Here is a 20,843-nt window from a genome sequence, read left to right as displayed (position 1 = left end):
TATTGCTCTGTCTTCTGAACATATAAGAGCTAGCTGCACACATCCTTGAACAAACACTATAATTCATGTATACACTTCCCATGAACAAGAACATTCTTTTATGCAATCCCATTAAGCGCAGCTAAGAAGTACAAGAGATTCAACAATGATACAAAGCTTACATACTATATTTCCTTTTCCTTATGTCTCAACTATGTCCCTTTGAGCCTCCCGTCCTCCATCCTCAGATCCCATCCAGGGTCATCCTTGGCATTCAGTTGTCATCTATTTAGACTGTCTTTTTTTATTTTTTATTTTTTTTCAATTGTGGAAACATATATGCAGCCTAAATCTTCCCATTCCACCCCCTCCCTAGCATTCCATTAGTGGGATTAATCACATTTAGAATGTTGTAATGCTCTTTCCCACCATCCATTACTAGAAATTTCCCTTCACCTCAAACAGCAACCCTACACTCATTTCTTAACACCCCACTGCCCCTTCCCCCATTTCTCTTAACCCATACTCTACTTTTCATCTCTATGGTAATATTCTCTGATAATTTCTTTGTGTTTACTGTGGGGCTTAAAATTAAACTCTTAAATCCATAACAATCTTGTTTTTCTTTGATACCACCTTCACTTCAATAGGACACATAAACTATGTTCCTATACTCCTCCATTCTCCCACCTTTATATAGTTGTCTAAAATTATGTATTTTACGTTGCGTTCAAAACCACTGATTTGTCATTAGAGTTTGTGTATTTTATATCATGTAGGAAGTAAATAGTGGAGTTACAATTCAAAAATTATTGACTTCTATTTGTATTCCATTGTGGTTGAAGAATGTGCTTTGAATATATTCAATTGTGTGTGTGTTTTTTTTTTTTTTTTTAATTTATTGAGGCTTGTTTTATGTCCCAGCTTATGATCCCTTCTGGAGAAAGATCCATGATCACTAGAGAAAAATGAGTGTCCTGGTGATTTGGGATGTAAGGTTCTATATATGTCTGTTAAAATTCTCTATATCTCTTTCTCCTTTCTTTGTTTCTCTGTCAGTAGGGCTCCCTGTAGTATCTAAAGTAGGTCAGGTCTTTTATTGGCAAAGTCTCTCAGCATTTGTTTGTCTGTGAAAAAATGTAAGCTTTCCCTCAAATTTGAAGGAGAGTTTTGCTGGATAAAGTATTCTTGGTTGGAAATTTTTCTCTCTCAGAATTTTAAATATGTCATGCCACTGCCTTCTCACCTCCATGGTGGCCAAGTAGTCACAACTTAGTCTTATGCTGTTTGTTATGAAGTAAGTAGCATTTTAACTGGCCCTTGAAGTATGATTATACCTGGACACAGGTGGGGGGATTGGAGGGTACAGGAAGATACAATGACCAGGACCAAAGACCCAATGTCAGGAGCTATGAGCTGTTCAATTTGGCTGGACCAACAGTGTGTGAAGGGAGGGCCCTAAGAAGCTGAAAATGAAGGTATAATATACTAGACATATCGAGAAACGTTTTCAGTGTTTGAGCTGCAATCTTACTGTGCGTACACTGTAGAGTCTTGAAAGTTACTAAGACAAAGCTGCATTTAAGGAACTTCTGGTTGCAGTGTATGAAATGATCATAAGGTTGAGAGCTAGGGGTAAGATCAGGGAGGAGACCATTACCATGGTTCAATGAAGAGGTAGTGAAGACAGAGGAAGTGTAATGGTGAGACGGATGGAAAAGACATTGTCGATGTCAGATGTAGAACTGACAGGATTTGGAAACTATTTGGTTGTAAAACCACAGGACAGGGTGGACCAGGGTGAAAATGATGTTCTGATGGTACCATTAACTAAATTTGGAGACACAAGCAGAACAGACTTGGAATGGAGGCTTATTTAAGCTTGGAGTATACTGATTTTGAGGTGAGAAAGGGAAAATCAGTGGAAAAGTTTACCAGGAACTGAAAGATGAGAACAGAGCTTGAAGCGGGGAGTCTGGGCTACAAATATCCATTTTGGAGTCACTGGCATAGGCGTAATAATTGAAGTCAGAAAGTTGTCAAAAGAAAAAATATAAAGAGAGAAGACAAAGGAATATCATTGGGAACATCTAAGCTTAGGTATCAGGAGAGATACCAAGAAGACTTGGCCAGAGAAGTCCTTGGACAGAATTTCTAAAGCACAAGATCCAGGAGAAACAGGGAGGGGACAATGATTTCATAGAATCCAAGGACCAATGGCTTGGTAACTAAGGTCAATTGTACCCTTGTATCTTGCAGATTTGGTAGAATGGTTAAGGTGAAATCCAGATAGCAGAGAAGTATGGAGTAAATGGGAAAGGAGGAAGTATAAAGAGTGTAGACTAGACTTATAAAAAGTTTACAAAGGACAGTGGCTTGAAGGAGAGGCATTTTATTTGTTGGGGGAGGCAGAGCTTGTTTATAGACTGAGGGAAAAACTAAAAATGCAAGAGAGTTGAAATAATGGATGGCCCAAATTTCAGGAACTTGTAGAAGAAAAAGGGGGATCAAGAGCAAGAGAGAGGTGGTAGTCTTGGAAAGGAGGAATAAGTCACTCTCTAGGACAATGGAGACAAACAGAGGAAGCTGCTTATATATTGTATTTAAAGCTTGGTTTGTCTCTTTCCATTAATTTATAAGTATATAGTGAAGTGGAGAGAAGTAAAGAGATTTTCTACTGACTTGACTTTGGGAATTAATATATGTCATTTCTAATTGCACAAAGAACCCACTGATTTTTAGTACAGATCCTTATTTTAAAATAACTTCTATGATTCATATTTAAGGGCCATCAACCAAAAAGGAAATTTAAATGGCCAGTAAACAAGAAGAGATGCCTAAAACTGCAATAATCAAGTGAATGCTAATTAAAATGTTATCTTTCTTTCACCTAACAGATTAATGAAGAATTAAAGAATGATGATAACCAGTAACAGTGTGGGAAACAAGCACTCTCCTACACTGCTGATGGGGTATAACTGGTAAAACCTATTTCAATAATAGTTTGATATATACCAGATATTTAGGATGCTTGGCCAATATTTAAACATTTAAACCTTTGACGAGGAAATTCCATTTCTAGAATTTCATTCTAAGGAAACAGTCAAGTAAGAAAAGATGTTTCTGGCAGCCTTATTTTACAGAGTGAAAAACTGTGAATGCCTGAAATTTCATATAGAAATGTCCATAGATATAGACATGACCACATGAAAAAGAGTCATTTGTGTTTAAAGTAAAGACACTGTGTTTATATTAAAGAGACTGGACTTTTTTTAAACAATAAGTAGTTTTACTTTATTTTTTAAAGTTACAAAAATATGTGCTGAAACAATTATATAGTTGAGTTTATTCAAAATACCCCACATGCCCCCAACATTGTGCACATCCTCCCAGACCAGTTTTCTACACACATACAGTTTTACTTTGATGATTCCTTAAAAAAAATTTTTTTTACTCTTATAATTAAAAAGGACAGTTTATTAAAAAGGTAATTAGTCACTAATTTGGGGAAAACATTTATATAAGTAAAAATATATATACTATGTTATTATTACAACTATGTGTTTTAAAAATAATCAAACCCTTAAAAAAAAAAAAGCAAATCTTCATATATAAAAAGCAGTAATGACACTTCGTAGAATTGTGATGATTAAATGAGTTCATGTAAGAAAAGCATTCAGTGCCTGGTTATGCATTCTGCAAGTGTTAGCTATTATCAAATGAAAAAATTCAAAATGAAATGATGCAAATTTTTACCAAATTGATCAACATTTTAAATCCTCCCTTAATTTAAGCTAAGCTGAGAAAATTTATGTTTCTTATGTGGCATTTAATGATAATGTGGCACTATCCTTGTTTAATACATAGTGTTGTGCTCACTGGTGAGAAGCTAAACTTTCTCATCTGAACTCTCCAGCGTTTTTCACTCTTTTCCAAACTGAAACAAAAGAAAAGCATCATTTCTTGTCACTGGTTGCCTAACTCATCAGAGTGAGGCAAACAATGACTCTGAAAAAGCTTACAGAGAGACTTATCATTTAGATTAGTTTCACATACTGGCACACAGAAGGCTTAATAAACATGTGTTGAATAATAAGGGGACGACAATAAATCAGTGCTTAAAAACTTTGAGGTTTGGTGGTTCCTCAAAAAGCTACACATAGAATTACCATATAACCCAGCAATTCTACTGGTATATTCACACCCCACACAAAAACATTGAAAACAGGAATTCAGACTCTTGCAAACCAATGTTCATAGCAGCATTATTACAATAGTCAAAAGGTGAAAACAGCTCAGGTGTACATTGAAAGATGAACAGATAAACAAAAATGTGGTTTATACCTAACAATGGAACATTATTCATCCATAAGAAGAAATGTCATTCTGACACATGCTACAACTTGGATGCTCAGTGAAATAAGCCAGACACAAAAGGATGAATGTTATATGATTCTACTTACGTGAAATAACTAGAATAGGCACATTTAGAGAAGGAAAGTTGATTAGAGGTTATCAGGGGCTAGGGAAGGGGGAATGGAGAGTTATTTGGTTAATGGGTACAGAATTTGTGTTTGGGATGATGAAAAAGTTTTGGGAAACAGATAGTGGTGATGGTAGCACAACACTGTGAAATGTAACTTATAGTTGGTTAAAATGACAAATTTTGTTAAATTTGCCACAATAAAATTAAAAAAAAAAAATTACAGGGATTATGGTCTACTGAGTATAGTCCTAAATTAGGCATTTAAGATCTCAAATGTTACCTTCTCTCTGAAAATAAATAAGTAAATTTTGAGTGAATTTGAAAGGCTATGGGTAACACTTGTTGGACCTATTTTCAGAAGCATTATGTATGAAGAACTTAGAAGACAGAATATAATAATAAAGCATCAAGATTGCTTTTAATAAAAAGCCTTCCTATGTTGGAAATTGCCTTTGAATAATATTATATAAGTCCAAATATTGCCTTTTTTATCTATGTAGCATAGCATACTGAGCTCTGTTTAATTAAGTGTGCAATAGAGCCAAAGTGGGGGCCCTGTAATTTTAGGGTGGCACAAGAAAGGGAAGTTTCTGGGAAGAGTGGGTTCTTAAGGCTCCCTGGCCAGAAAATCAATCATTTCATTCAATGGTCTTGATTGAGTTCTACATTTCTGTCTGTGGGGCTACCATACGCAAAGGAGGGTCCAGCATGAGAAACAAGGAATGGAGGCTTTAAAATAAGTGGTCTCTTTTGAGTCATTATCTTTAGCTGTCCTTAACACATATGCATAGTTAACATGTCCTCTTCATACTCAAAATGGTTAAATATATAAATGGTTATGTTTTCCTCCTTCAAAACCCTATTCACTGTGAACTCATGGCTGTACTCCAAAAGCTGGTCCATAATCTGAGTGATTCAGTTAGAATGACTTTTCCATGTAATCGAGTTGCATCTCTTAGGAAGATAAGGGTCCAAACTCTACTATAATGTCTTAATAAAGCATCTCCATTTCCCCAAACAAAACCACAAAAGGATAAAATAAGATAAATAAGATCACATATATTAAACGCTTCACTCTGCTAGATTTTAAATGCACACAAATTTTAAAATAATCATGAGAAAATAAAAACGATCTAGACAACTTTTTCTTTTAAAATTTTAACATGCATAAAAATTCCAAACCAAAAGTGACTTATTTTTCTCTCTCATATAGAAATCCAGAGGTAGGCAGTCCAGGGCTGGTATGGTGTCTCTGCCTCTTAACATCTTCACCCAACAAGGATCCTTCCTGCTTTCCACTCAGCCATCAGTGTGGTGTGACCCTAATCCTCACAGTTCAAGATGGCAGCTAGAGCTCCAGCCATCACATCCACATTCTGGTCAGCAGAATGAAGGAGGGGACAAAGAGAGGGGAAAGGAAAAACACAAGCTATCTTTTAAGGAAATTTCCCAGCAGCAGCCAAATGACACTTCTGCTTATGGTCTCATTGGACCTAGTCACATGGACAAGTAGTCCATATTCTGTGAGGCTATGTGCACAGTTACAAATCAGGATTTCTATTATTGGAGAAAAGGAGAATGGATATTTGGCAACAGCAAGCAGGGTCTGCCACACAGCCAACTTGGCAAATGTGCCAGTTTGAAACCATTATGGACCCCTGAAGAACCATGGTCTCTTAATCTAATCTTGTTGGGTAGAATCTCTTGGTTGAGTGTTTCCATGGAGATGTGACTCACCCAACTGTGACTAGATTATTGCCGTGGAGGTGGGTCCTACCCATTCAGGAGTATTTAAGAGAGCTCAAGAGCCGACACATGCTGACGCTTGGAGACGCAGACAGGAAGCTGTTTGGAGATGCTAAACTAAGAGATGAAGCCCAGAGTTTGCCCCAGAGAAGCTAAGAGAGGACCCCCAGCAGCTTAGAGAGCAACGCCCTGGGAGAACAAGCAAAGATGCACAGGAGCTGAGAGAGAGAAGCTAAGAGAGACAGAAGGCCAAGCAAGGATGCACAGGAGCTGAGAGAGAAAAGCTAAGAGAGACAGAAGCCCAGAGACATTTTGGAGAAAGCCATTTTGAAATGCAACCCAGGAGCAAAGGACCAGCAGACGCTGGCCACGTGCCTTTCCAGCTGACAGAGGTGTTCCAGATGACATCTGCATTCCTTCAGTGAAGGTATTCTCTTGCTGATGCCTTAGTTTGGACACTTTTATGGCCTTAGAACTTAGGTCATTTGTAACCTAATAAATCCCCTTTATAAAAGACAATCCATTTCTGGTATTTTGCATAACTGCAGCATTAGCAAACCGGAACAGCAAGGCTGACCTCAAATTCTGACCTCTTAGTGGCAGAAGCATGCTTTAGTGCAGAGACTAGTATTCCCCAATGTATATATAGATATAGATGAGAATTTAGAAAATTAAAAGAAGGAAAAATATCATCCATGCCACATTTGGGATATTTCTTTCTGTCCCTTTCTTTCTTTGTGAGGATATTTAATATAAAGTAATGTCTTAGGGGTCTTCATATATATTTTAGAACATTTTACTTATGCTAGATTGTGGGTATATGAGTATTCATTGTATTACCTAAACATCATTCTCTTTTAGTATGTCTAAAATATTTCATTTTAAAATTACACTTGGTAAAAAAGAATAAGAAAGTAATTTAGTAATAAATTGCTCATATAAAAAAGTATCAAAGAAGGAGTCAAAGCCTCCACTAAAGTGAGAAAAATAACTTACAGAATAACTTACATGAGAACTGACTAAAAGATGAAGATGTGGGCCTTCAAGGGCCATCTCCAGGATTAAGCATCACTATTACCCACTTTCTCTCCACTTCAACTAGATGTTATACTCCCAGTTTCTAATAAATGTCCTGCATTTCTTCTACCTGTTCTTTTACTTGCTTTCTTTCCTCTCGTGCAACATACTCTTTTCCATCTCATTGTGTCAAAATCTGACCAACTCTTCCAGATTTAGTTCAACCTCTCCAATGTAACCCCTCCACAGTGTGGTATAACAGCAACTTACATTTGCCTTATCACCAAAGCACGGTCATAAGGACACTCTCATTTCATCCTCAGAACAAACCTGCAAGGTAGTTAAGGGAAGGCAAGGTCTTATTTCTCCTGTTTGATCAGCCTGGAAGGCACAGGTCCTGTGGCTGTGGCTTTTAAAAGAGGGAAGGCAAAGGAAGGGAAAGATAGTAAAGGAAAGCAAAGATGCTGAGTTGCCAAGCTCTGTATTTTCACCATGCTAAGCAGATGTGATAAGGCAAGATATGTGGCCTTGCTGCCTCTCTGAGGGAAGAGGATAGGGGTTGAAAGAGTAGGACAATGACTCTCAAAAACAGCAGAGAGAGATGAATCGTATCTTCCCCGGAATACATGCTAAACATTTCCAATGTTTCCTCTAATTTGTAAAGAACACCAGATCATAAGGTTGGTTGTTAACATTCTAGCTACTTCATGGCTGTGTGTCTCAGTTTCTTCACCCAAAACATGGGTGTTCTCATTCTTTTGGCACATATTGTGGTTGACTACCCCAAAGGGGAGCTCCATTTTTCCCTTTTCCCTTGCTAAAAGAATTTCAGGTTTTGGGTACTGTATGCCTGAAGGAGCTAAACCCCTCCCCAGTTCCAGGGTATTGAATCCAGATTGATCTAAGCCAACATGGTGGTTCCGTTTCCTTTGCCGATGCTTGGTTTAAGAATGGACAAGTCATGTGACTGTAGCCAATAAGAGGTGAGAGGAGGCAGCACTTGGAGAGAAGGGCTTCTGGAGAAGTTTCTCTTTTGATCTTAAGAAGGGACACAAGGAAGAGATGTTTTCTCTTTTGTCATTTGGCTGTGATGCTTGGAACTGTGGCCATCCAGTGACCATCATGACAAATCTGAAGGTAAAGGCCAAAATGCTGAGGCTACAGAGAGGGAAGGTGGAAAATTACCAAATCCTTGATGACATCGCTGAGCCAATGAATTAACCAACCCAGCCTCTGGCCCCTACCTCCAGACTTCCTGCTCAATAAGATTAAGCAAACAAACAAAACATATTTTTATCGTGAGTTAGGTGTTCTGTCACATGCTTCTAAAAGTATCTGGCTGATACAATATGAATACACATGTAGGACAAAAAGACACACAATGAGGTGAAATCTTTAGAACTCAAGGCTTAAAATATAAGAATCTATATTATTTTATTTTTAAATATAAATATAAATGAATGCTATAACAGGAATACATAAGACCACAAAGTAATATAAATAAACACTATAATAACTCTCTTGTCAATAGTTTACAGATCTTTGATGAGTCAAAGATTCTATCCATAGCATTTTGACATGCATTACTTGTACAAGTAGTAAGGGTCCAAAATTAAGAGCAATGTGCTGTGTTTGTTAATGATAAGAATGAGAATAAATGGAAATTACTGTTTCCATGTGCATGCGACAGGGAAGGCTACCAAAGCTGCCAAGTCATTAAGATCCGTCCTGGTTTCCCTCTGTGAGTAACACGGGGTTCTGACTCATAAGGGGAGGCCAAGCACACACGTTCCTTCACAACAGTGCCCCTAAGCAATGTTAAATTAAAAGCTACCTCCAGGAATCTTGGACTCATTAAAATAACAACTACAAAATAAGCTTTAATGTAAGAATAGTTGCTTATGGTGCCTAAAAACTGTTCCTTACTCTTTTCAGCTTCTGTCGCATGATCAAGATAAAATACACACATACACATACACAGAGAAAGAGAGAGTGCCACATGACAGTTAAAACCAACTTTAAATGGCATATTAAACTACAGTCTCCTTTTAGGTCATGTCATCAAACCCAGGAAAAAAGGTGTACTTGCTTAGCTGTAAGTGTCACAAGTCCCTAGATGAATAGACAAGCAACCTCAAATCATAAGACCACCCATCCAGATCCTGTGTACAGAAAAAAAATCTGCCAGACAATAGACAAAGTTTTGGTTAACTGGTTGTTTCTGCTAGGTAAGATGATAAAGTGTTTGCTGCGTTCTGATTTCCTAGTTTTGTATTTTGATTTTACTTTTCAATAAGGAGTATGGATACCCACAGGCTAATTTAGTTTTGTGGTTACAAATACTCTACATGCTTATCCCTGCAACTCTGGTTTACTTGTTAGTTCTTTGATAGAAGGAACATAAGTATGAACTGCCCGAGATGCCCAATACTCAGCTTTTAAAGTTTCAACGTCTTTTCCCTCCCAAAGCTAGCCTGGCCACTTTTTTGGCAATATATAGGCCAAAGCCTTCGCCTCGACACCTCTACTTCAAGCAATCCAATCACACAGTCTCACAGAGGGCCCTTTCAGCATCAGGTAGGGCCTTACCTCACCCGCATCACACACACACATAGAGCCAGTTTGAAAAAGCTCCTTGTGGGGATGGAGTGCCTTTGGCTGAGAAGGGCTTTTGGTTTTTCATTTATAAGAGAGGATGAGTTTCTTTCTCAGAGTGTGCTGTAGAAAGACGAAGTACCTCTCCTTAGTCGAAACTGTGCTGTTCCAATCATACACTTTGTTGTTGAGTTCAATGTGGAGATCCAGGAGAGGCCGTTTTCTAGGAGAAATGAGAAAGGCAAAAATTAAAGCCATGAAAATATCAAAGAGAAAACAGATTGTCATAAGGGTAAAATGAGCTAACAGATGTGAAAGTGCTTTGAAACTGTTCCTTCCTAAATGCCCGATGTGTGATATGAACCTGCCCACAGCACTCCAGCCCCAAAGTCCCCTTCCCTAATAAGCAACTAGTTTCACTCTAGGAATACATCAACCTGGTGACAACCCACCCAGATTGCCTATGCAGATGCAGGATGGGTGCAAAAGGCCATAAGACACTGGCCCATGGAGTATCTACCTCAGGAGGTCAAGTTGTTCCTGCTAGAGCCCTCTCCTCCCTCCTGCTGAGCTACCACTGAGGGGACTGGGGTGTAAGGATATGACACATTCCTGGGGTCCTCAGAGCTAGAACTCAGAATGCTCTTCATAAGTGGCTCAGAAACATCATTCAAAAACATAATTGTGAGCAACCAGAAAAGGACAGTTAATCTTAAATTTGAGGTACACTATAGCTTCACTGAGCTTAAATGGAAACCAGGTTACCAATGTTGTCCTAAGAAAAGTATTCTTGCCAATAAACATTAAAGGTGCTTATATAACAGTCAGATATCATTTCTGCCCATCAAATTGTTAAAATTGGGTGGGGGGAGGGATAAGCATGCCATGCCTGTCAGTGAGCATTCTAGAAAGCAAGCACTTTCATACAAATTTGGTCTTGCTGTCCTAGAGCACAATCTGGTAAGACACATCAAAAGCTTTGAAGTGCACGCCCAAAATGAAAGCAGATTATAAAGGAATAGGTGATGATCATTCCATTTTGGCTTAAAACACATGTTTAAAAAAAAAAAAAACATGTTTATATGTGATCACATTTATATCCAAAAAAAGATGTGGAAGGCTATACAGCAAGATTTGGTTAGTAGAGGTTGTTTCTGTTTGTTATATTCTGCTTTCAGCATCTGTTTTTATGACTTTTTTCTACAAGCAGTATGTATTGCTTTTGTAATAAGAATAAAACAAGTAGAGACTTTCTTAATTTTGAAAAAAAAAAAAAAATCCAAACTACAAAACTGACTTACAAGTGACCTTCTGAAGCACAAACATTCATAAATTATGTAGGGTCTATATCATACTCCTAAGGCAACCTCAACACGGAATGAAAAATCCTTCTTCCTCCCTGAAGAGCATCAGACATGGCACAGTGGGACGTCCCATCTCGGTAGCAAGAAAATTAAGAAGTGGTCCAGGGGTCCGCCACGTCTTGGTGGCTCACCTTTCTTGCCGCAGTTTCTGGGAGAGGCACTGCAGGTACACCGATGGTGGGCTGGGGTTCTTCTCCAGCAGGGAAACGTCTGCTCTGCACAGGCTCCAGAGGAAGTCAGCTTCTCGGTGGAGCGTGCGGGGCCTGGGCTGCCTGGCCTCAGATTCCACATTGTTTGTTGCGGGCCCATCCACCTCCAGGAGGCTGCTGTCCTCCAGCTGGCTCTCTGACACCACATAGTTCTGAATGAAAAAGAGCTTTGGCTTTCCTAAGAGAGAAGGGCACGAATCTCCCATGAACATCCTCCTCACGTGATCCAAAGGGAACCCCGAGCGAGTCTGATCCACACCAAATACGCTCTGGGAGCCTCCTCGGCTCACCAAGACACACACAAAGCTGTCGTAGTCTCGGTGTTGAGGCATACGGGCAACTCGGTGGAGAATGTGCATTATTCTTTCCATTTTGAGATAGAGGAAATACTGGACTTCAAAGCCCATGGAAGTGAAGGTGTCCCGAAGAACATCTGGGAAAAAAAATATGGCAAACAACAATGGAGTCAGAAAAGCTCAAGGAGGACTGGATAGGAATCCTGGGATGGTCTAATTTCCATTATTTATATGTTTCTACTTTTGTGTAACATTTTGAGTCTCTGAAGGATCTGAAAACTGGGTAGAAGGGACGGAATCAACTTCAAGGCAGATGTGATTTTCATGGCCTGGCTCCCAGTTATGGGGTATCCTTAGCACACCACCTTCCCCACCTGATGCCACTACGGCATCTCTTCAAGAGGCATAGATGAAGCCCACTCTCTAGTCCAATCAAAGCACAGGGAGGAACAAAACCTTTTTCTCTTCAACCAAAGCAAAGTTGGGGATATTTCAAAAGGCTCATCCTTAAAATAATGGGATACACAAGTACACAGAAAAGGATACCTTTGCAGAGCACAGATCCAAACGGCTACAGAAGTACTAGGAGGCACTGCCATGAGCTCCCTCACCTCCTCCACTGTGGCCTGATTCAGAAGCCCCCAGATCCAAGCTATGACCACGTCCAGACTCCCCAGTTCCTCTCAGGACCTGCTTTCCAGTGTAACCTCTGACTGAGCGGTGTGAGCCTGTGGCTAGGATTTCCTACAGTAACCTCAGGATTCCTCCCTAGTTTCCAGGAATCCTGGATTGACCTTGCCTCTAGAAGCAGTATGAGGCAGTGGGAAGAGCAGTCAGACAAGCCTGCCTTCTAATGCTGACCTAACCACCCCTCTGGGATGCCTGACCTTGAGGAAGCGGGTCTCCCTAGCTTTAAATGGAAGGGATTATGAGACTGCCATGAGGAGTAAGTGACAAATAAAAATAAACACTCCTGGCACTCCGTAACTCCTATAGCTCCTATTCCTTTGTTTAAAATCTTTTCGTCCCTCTTACAGAAATTTCTACAGTCCTGTTCTTTGTGTGATGGATAAGATCAGTTCTGTTTGTTTGCTGGACAGAAAAACTGCTTGTCCTAATCCCAGAGACTAAACCATTCAGGACGTCACCCAAACTATCAGCCCACTTTTCTGGATTTGTTTCCATGTCTCATCACCAGGTGCCCACCTTTCTCCCCACCCTGGAATGTTGTCCCCCAGAAATCTACCACTGCATTCATCCCAACCAAACAACCTAACAGCAATTATAGCAGATATAATTTCCACTAAGGAACAAAGGGACCCCATCTCACAATTTTGGCATCACAGGAGGAGATTGAAAAGAGACAACTGAAGGTACCACATAACTGTCTACTACAAATTCTCAATTCTCTACATTAAATGGAGATAATATGGAGTACAGTCATCAATAATCAAAAGGCTCAGAGCTTCAACCAATAGTTTCAAACTTCTTACCAACTGCTAATAAACTATAAAATAAAAGTAAGAAATCTCAATTTCTCTTCTGACTTCTCACAGGAAATGGGAGAAAGATAAAATGTAGGAAAAGAAATGCAGACTTGAATGAAAAAACAGCTGGAATAATCAGCCACTAGACAGGTCAGAGTTGGCTTGAGTGCATGCTCTGAATTTCATTCATCCTGCCTCTGAGTGGTATGTACACATTCACAGAGGGGCTAGTGACACTTTTGGTCAGGAGACTGGGTGTAATTGTGGCCCCACCTCCTACTAGATGTGATGGTTTAAAACCATGTTCACAAGATAAGATATGGAGAGTAATCTTAATGATATAGGAATGCTCAGGAATGACTATGGTTTGTTAATTTTCTTGGGGTACGGTAGGAACATGTTGGAAGCAATGTAGTTATTTTAGGTTATTTGTTTTTCTTATTCCTTTGTGTTGTTTTGTTTGAATTATTTTTTTTTTAATTTTTGATAAAATATTTTTAAAATGTGTTCACAAATTCTTTGACACTCCTTTCTTCAAAAGATAAAGCCAAATTCTCCGTCTCTTGCATGTGATTCAGACATAGTAACGAGTTTCTAATGAATGGAGTGCAACAGAGTGATAGTGATGCTATCTGACTTCCAAAGCCAGAGCATGAAAAGGATACAGCTTTCACCTGGCTCCTTCTCACTCTCGAATCACCCTCCATGGGGAAGCCAGCTGCCATGTCCTGAGACTACTCAAGCAATCCTCTGGAGTAGCCTACATGAAAAAGAACTGAGGCCTCCCCATCAGCCAGCACCAACTCCCCAGCTATGTGAGTGAGCCCCGATCCCTGCCAGTCTCCAGAGGACCGCAGCTGACATCCAACCACAGCCTCATAAGAGACTCTTGGCCAGCACAGCCCAGTCAAGGCGCCACTAAATTCCAGACCCACAGAAGTTGTGAGCGATATAAATAAATTAGTATTGCTGTCTTAAGCCACTAAGATTTGGAATAATTTGTATATATCATTAGATAAATAATTTACCAGGAAAGTCCCTTGACCTCTCCCATCAGTAAAAGGGAATGTTAATAACCATTTTATAAGAATGCAGTTTGGCTACTTGCTTTTGTCCTCTGCCTGGCTCACAGTTAAAGGTGAAAAAAATAAATTATTATATCACATAATGATGAGCTTTAAAGAGGGTGCCAATCTCCTTAAAACTCTTATGATCAATTAGTATAATTATCAAAGAAATGAGGACATGATACCCAAGTTGCTGACAACCTATTTAATAACATCACAGTGTGGTAGAAAAGGACTAGCAGCAGATCCCCTAAAGATCTCCTGGGAGGGTGGAGCCATGGCCTCAGTACCCAGCGCTGGGCTCAAACTGAAACACAGGACAGTATAATGGAAGAGCCTGAAGTAGCCCTAAGTTCTATCACTACTATTTTATTCCAAACACTTCCTTTCAGGACTCCCATGTCTACAATCATGGAGTATTCTCTCCCATAGAGGGCAGCAGCAAACAAAGAAACATCAGACTCAAAGCACTTCTCTTTACTTGCTATCTCAGCTGGGCCACGTCCCTCAGAACCCTCTGTCTTTACTGATAAATATCCTCCCTTTTCAAAATCCTCAGAAGCAGACTCCCCCTTGGTTTTCCTTTCCATGCTGATAAGTGGGGGAAGGATGGGGCAAATGTTGCTGTGTGCCTTCCAGCTCTTTATCTGGATCCCTGTAGGTTCTGGCCAGAGCTGCAGCTGTTAACATGGCAAAGGGTAGGCAGTAGCATGCTGCAGGGCAAAAGCTAGACCAGTCTTGGAGTCACAAAATCTGAGTTTAGATCCTGGTTCCTCCACCTCCTGGAGAGTCCAGTCTAACTTACAGGAACAAGGGAGCGGTGTCAATGTGACTTTTAGCAAATTACAGCCTCAGTTTATTCATTTATAAAGTGGGATTAATAATAATGCCTTTATGTCTTCTTCTAAAGGTGTCAGTGAGGATCAGATGAGATTTCTGTAAGGATGCTTTGCAAACTGTAGGTATTTATTCAAATTTAAGATACAACATTTAAAGAATTTAAAGGCAGTCATTTCAAACCACAAAGCACTGAGCCTGCGATACAGTTCCCTCATGGAATCTACTTCTTAGGACTCGAGGGGGCCTCTACATCCTAAACCAAAATGGGCTCAGAGCAGATACCATGTCTCATGTATCATACGGACTGCCTTGGCCTTGCAAGGGGAAGAAAAACTTAGGCGCTGAGTTTGGAAAATAAAATTTCAACGAACTGCGGAAGTTCCACTTCTCCTTCTACCCACCTGGGAAACCCCACTGCCCACGCAGCCCTCTCTCTGTAAACATAAATTCTTTAGAAACCAACTTCCTGAAATGATGGGGGTTGTCTTCTGGTCTTACTGTTAGTACAGGGCTGCCAGTGAAGGGCCAGGGTCAGCATCAGTTAGTAAAATGTCAGGATCACATTAATATCACTTGTTTTCACCTAAAATGAGCATACAGTTATCTTCACACTTTCTATGAAAAGGGCTCCATTAAATGCATTTATAGAATAAACAAGAGAGAGGGTATGCTCAGTCTATTTACAATCCCCTTCCATAGCCCCAGTTCTAATTACCATAGAGCCCACACATGGAACACAAGTTCAGCAGGATAGAGTGGCAAGGGGAGTTCTGAGGTCAAATGTGTGTGTAAAAGCAAGGTTGACAAGGCTACACAGTTTTCTTTGTATGAGGGCTTTTCAGAGCCTTTAACAGGCCAACAGGCATGGTAAATCTCAGAGAGGGGAATACATATGCAGCATTTCTCAAATTCACTTGACCCCAAAACTCTTGTTTTGTAACATTCCGCTTACCACCTTACAGAAACCCCTTGCTGCAGAGGGGATACAGAGGAAGTATGCAGCATCATCCCTGTTCTTCAAGGAGCTTGTGATCTTACTGGGGAAATGTGCATGAAACAAGGACTGGACTGTCACAAAGTACCGTAGGATTTTAGGTAAAACAGGTCAGAGAGGGAAGATCACTATGATCTGAGGCACCTGGAGAGGGCATTGTGGAAAAGGTATAATTTGAGCTGCGGCCGGAAAAAATGGGGCAAAGAAAAAGGCTCCCCAGTGGAGAGATGATGTTGAACAAAGGCACGGATGGAAGAATGATGTGGAGCAGGGGTGGGAGTCAGCCTCGTATAACTCCAACTTTTCATTTATTCAAACAGACCAATCAAGGAGGTTTTCCTGGACAATCCACGTATAGACGAAATCATAAAGTACTTTGTTTCACTTTAGGCCTTAACTCCCTATTCCCTACCCCTATGTTTGTTTCTTTAAACATCAATTCTATCAAGTTTATTTGCAAATAAAGCATAACCTTAAGCAAATAAAATATACTCAGGAGTTGTTTGGAATTTGTTGCAACTCCATAAATTATTCTAACTTTCAGGAGAACTATAAAGAAGTTAGTATAATCAAAAATATTCTGGATAAAGACATGTTGATAAAGAATAATATGGTCAAATATGTCAAATATTTTTGGGATTAGGGCTTTTGGATGCAAACAACAGAAACCAACTGGTTCTACACTAAGCAGAAAATGAAATGACTAAATGAGTATCACTTGGCTTACAGATTTGATTGGAAATTGCCCCTACTTTTTAATTGTCTTCTTTTTAAGCACAAATACTACTAGTAATTCCTTCTGGACTTAGTTTTTATTAGAAGACATTAATATCAATAAACTTATCAAGAGAGGTTTCTGGGGTATCTTAGGCAGCCTACAATTCTTTGTTCTTCCACATATCTACAAACCCTATTCCCAATTCTGGAACACCAAAAGCTCTGAAAACCTAAGTGTTTTCCCAACTCAATTTGCGGCAAAACCTCTCCTGAATTATGAAAGGCTATTTATAGTCTTTATCCCACTTATTGTAAATATCTAATTCACTTTGCTTAGAAATATTTATTGTATGTTTATGGGGTGTTCCCATGGACCCCACTGGAGTATTCTATAAATTACAGTATATGCACAGCATCTCCTTTCTAAACTCTTAAACCTTCTTAACTCTGAAACCACTGGCTCCAAGGGCTTCCAATAAGGAATAGGAATAAAGTAACTTTATTCTTACTGATACGCTAGATTTATGCTATCTGCAAAAAAAGAGTTTGCTACATTGCACAACCTCTGGGTGACTGTTATTTAAAGGGAAATTTAATGAATGATGCATGCTTCCAACTGAATGGCTGCCTACTCTCAGAGGATAAGAATGCTCGGGAAAAAAATGCGCCACCACGGACTTCTGGGTCCTGCCTCTAACTGGATTTTTGCACCCTGGAAGCCTTCTTTAATAATAAGTGAATCCCACAAGAGGAAGGAGGGGAAGTGCTGCTTCCTTGGCAGGCAAGCAGGCAAGCAGCATGTGATTGCTGCTCCATCTGAACAAAGCCTACATCAACAATCTCAGATGCCTCTTAACCATTTGTCTTCATAGTTCATGAGCAGAGGCTACAGTGGCTGCTCCAATCCCCTTGCTGAGATTTTCCTACGTTAAATGCAGGAAAACACTACAGATTCAGGTGGCTGTGCATTCCATTAAGGGAAAAGGGGGGAAAGGAGGCCAGGTAATCAACCCCCAGGAGCACACAGGCTCAAGTCAGCACCACCCGCAAAGTGTCTTCATTATTGACCCCTGTTGCCCTGTTAAAAAAGAAAGCTTACTTATGAAAGATTTATAAAGCTAGAAAAATCCAAGTCTGAGCCTGGATAAAAAGTACAGAAAAATTTGCAAGCTTTTCAGAAACAGCAGGACAGAAAAGAGAGGGAAGAATTACTTTCTCATTTCTTACTTCAGGGGCCTAAAAAACAGCTGGAGCTCCAGGTCAAGCCCTGAAGTCCATCTGTCTATGATGAGAGACATGGATTCCTTTCAGGATCAAAAGGCCCTGGGGCTCAGTCAGGCTACAGCCAATCACCAGCAGCACCAGGCCTGACTTTGCTAGGTTACTGACAGAGATGACACAATACCAAGTTTGCTGGTTTGGATATATTATGCCCCCCAAAACGCCATGTTCTTTGATGCACTCTTGTGGAGGCAGATGTATTAGTGTTGATTAGGTTGGAAGCTACTGATTGTGAGTGTTTCCGTGGAGATGAGACTCAATCAACTGTGGGCAAGACCTTTGATTGGATAATTTCCATGGAGGTATTACCCCACCCATTCAGGGTGGGTCTGAATTAAATCAGTGGAGCCATATAAAAAGCTCACAAACAGAAGGACCTCAGAGCAGCTGAGGTGTAATTTACAGAATATTCCAGTGGAGTCCAGGGGAACACTTAGTTGGAGAACAACTAAGAGTGACATTTTGGAGCAGCTGCAGCTGAGAAACACATTTTGAAGACGGCCATTAGAAGCGACACTGACATTTTGGAGAGTGCCATTTTGAAACACAACCTGGGAGCAAGCAGATGCCAGCCACGTGCCTTCCCAGCTAAAAGAGGTTTTCGGATACCATCGGCTATCCTTCAGTGAAGGTATCCTATTGTTGATGCCTTACCTTGGACACTTAATGGCCTTAAGACTGTAATTTTGTAACCAAATAAACCCCCTTTATAAAAACCAATCCATTTCTGGTATTTTGCATAATGGCAGCATTAGCAAACTACAACACCAAGGATTTAGTTTTTAATTCCACCAAACTGAGATAATTAGCCTCAAATCCCTAAGCATCTATGTCTGCACCAAGACGACGTTACTGACCTCCATTAAACATTCTTCTCAAGAACCAACCACTGAAAAATAACTTTCTCTCTGTTCAGAACAGAGCTCTGAGACCAGACTCTAGGGCATCACCTCCATCTTTTCTTCTCCACATAGGGCCAAGCAGGGTACTTTGCACATGGCAGGCACTTAATAAACTTTCATTGGATAAAGGAGGAAGAAAACCTTAAATGTTTGGGGGACTTGCATATTCTTTTGATAAAATCTGATTTTTTGAAGACAGAGGGAGAAGATAGGTATAAGAGAGTCTGCTAAATACTATAGATAAAAGGAATGGTTTTAGAGACACAGTGGCATTAGGAGAGTTTGTTCTTTGATTCAGTCATCCAACATATATTTATTGAGCTCCTATGTGCCAGGAACTGTTCGAGATACTGGAGATGCATAGTTAAAGAGATTGGCAAGCTCCCCGGCCTCCCAGATATTACATTGTAGCTAGGTAGTTAAGAGCTTAGGCTTTGGAGTCAAGCTTTCAAATCCAGCTCTAACAGTTACTAGAGAATTTAGGAGGTAGTTTATTGAGCTCAGCTTCCTTAACTTGAAGATAAGGAGAAGAGAATCCATCTAAAGCACTTAGCAAAGTACCTGGCATGTAGTTGGTTTCTAATAAATGTTACTCTTTCATCACTACCACCCCCAAGTTAGTCTTCTCATATTATTCTGCTAATTTGTTTCTGTGGCCTTATTTCAGTTGGCAATTATTTTATTTGTTTGCTTGTTTATTCTCTGACTCCTACACTCCTCCCAAATGTTCAACATTAACCAGATAAAGTTATCTAGGCAAGAGACAGAGGCATCCCAGATGATTACTCTAGATGAAGCCCCCAAATGGTAATGACATGGAAATGAAGAGTGCTGCACCCAAATAAACTCACTACCCTCCCTCCTATGTGGGGCATGACTCCCAGGGGTGTAAGTCTCCCTGGCTATGAGGGACAGGACTCCCAAGGATGAGCCTGGCCCTGGCATTGTGGGATTGAGAATGCTATTTTGACCAAAAGGGGGAAAAGAAATGAAACAAAATAAAGCTTCAGTGGCTAAGAGATCTCAAATAGAGTTGAGAGGTCAATCTGGAGGTTACTGTTACACATTATATAGATATTGCTTTTTAGTTTCTAGTGTATTAGAAGAGCTAGAAGGAAATACCTGAATTTGTTAACAGTAATCCAGAAGACTTGATTCTTGATGCCAGCTGTGTAATTATATATAGCTTTTACTGTGTGACCGTGTGATAGTGAAAACCTGGTGACCGGTACTCCCTTTAACCAGTGTGTAGGCAGATGAGTAATAAAATAATGACAAAAATATATAAATAATAAAGGGGGATACAGGGTATGGGATGGTTTGGTGTTTTTTATTTAGCCACAAAGAACTTAATTTATCAATTCATAACAGGCCATTGTTTTATCTTTACGATTCTCTTAAAACAAAAGATATATACCCAGTACTATGTCCAACTGGGAACTTTTCTGCTGATGAATGAAGCAGAACTGATTACAATAGAAAGTACAGGTCAATTACACAACCTCATTTAAAACAACAAGAGAAAATATTTTCTCATCCTCATATGGTTACTAATGGCTAAAAAAGGAAAGGACACTTTCTATAGCTGAGGAGACAGATGTCTCACATCTAACCAAAAATAGGACATGAGAAAAAGGGATCACATCTGAAATCCTGGGAAATTCAGCCTAATATTTGCTAATTTGATCATCTCTTAGGCACTCTTCCCATAAAACTCTCCATGGTAACATTTTAAATGGCCCTAAAAGATAGTTCTGACTCATTCTTGGAGAATGTTAAGAAGCTGGAAAACTGAAAATATAACAATCAATCCTCTCAAAGAAGAGATAAATTATTAAACATAATGTCATCCCATTTATCTAG

General features: G+C 39.7%; 1 protein-coding gene across 3 annotated transcripts in view; it reads right to left on the bottom strand.

The window, feature by feature from the left end:
* Nucleotides 1-6,653: 6,653 nt before the first annotated feature.
* Nucleotides 6,654-20,843, bottom strand: part of CFLAR (CASP8 and FADD like apoptosis regulator) — a 42,764-nt gene continuing 28,574 nt past the window's right edge. For all 3 annotated transcript variants that reach the window (XM_037848927.1, XM_037848928.1, XM_037848929.1), the window contains exons 9-10: nucleotides 11,319-11,829; nucleotides 6,654-10,046 (exon numbers count right to left, since the gene is read on the bottom strand). In XM_037848927.1, coding sequence (XP_037704855.1) covers nucleotides 9,908-10,046; nucleotides 11,319-11,829 — 650 coding nt within the window. In that variant the 3' untranslated portion in view covers nucleotides 6,654-9,907. The remainder of the gene's footprint in view (nucleotides 10,047-11,318; nucleotides 11,830-20,843) is intronic.

The sequence above is a fragment of the Choloepus didactylus genome, chromosome 9 (assembly GCF_015220235.1).
Source record: "Choloepus didactylus isolate mChoDid1 chromosome 9, mChoDid1.pri, whole genome shotgun sequence".
NCBI classification, from domain to species: Eukaryota; Metazoa; Chordata; class Mammalia; order Pilosa; family Megalonychidae; genus Choloepus; species Choloepus didactylus.
This window is presented reverse-complemented; position numbering and strand designations above follow the sequence as displayed.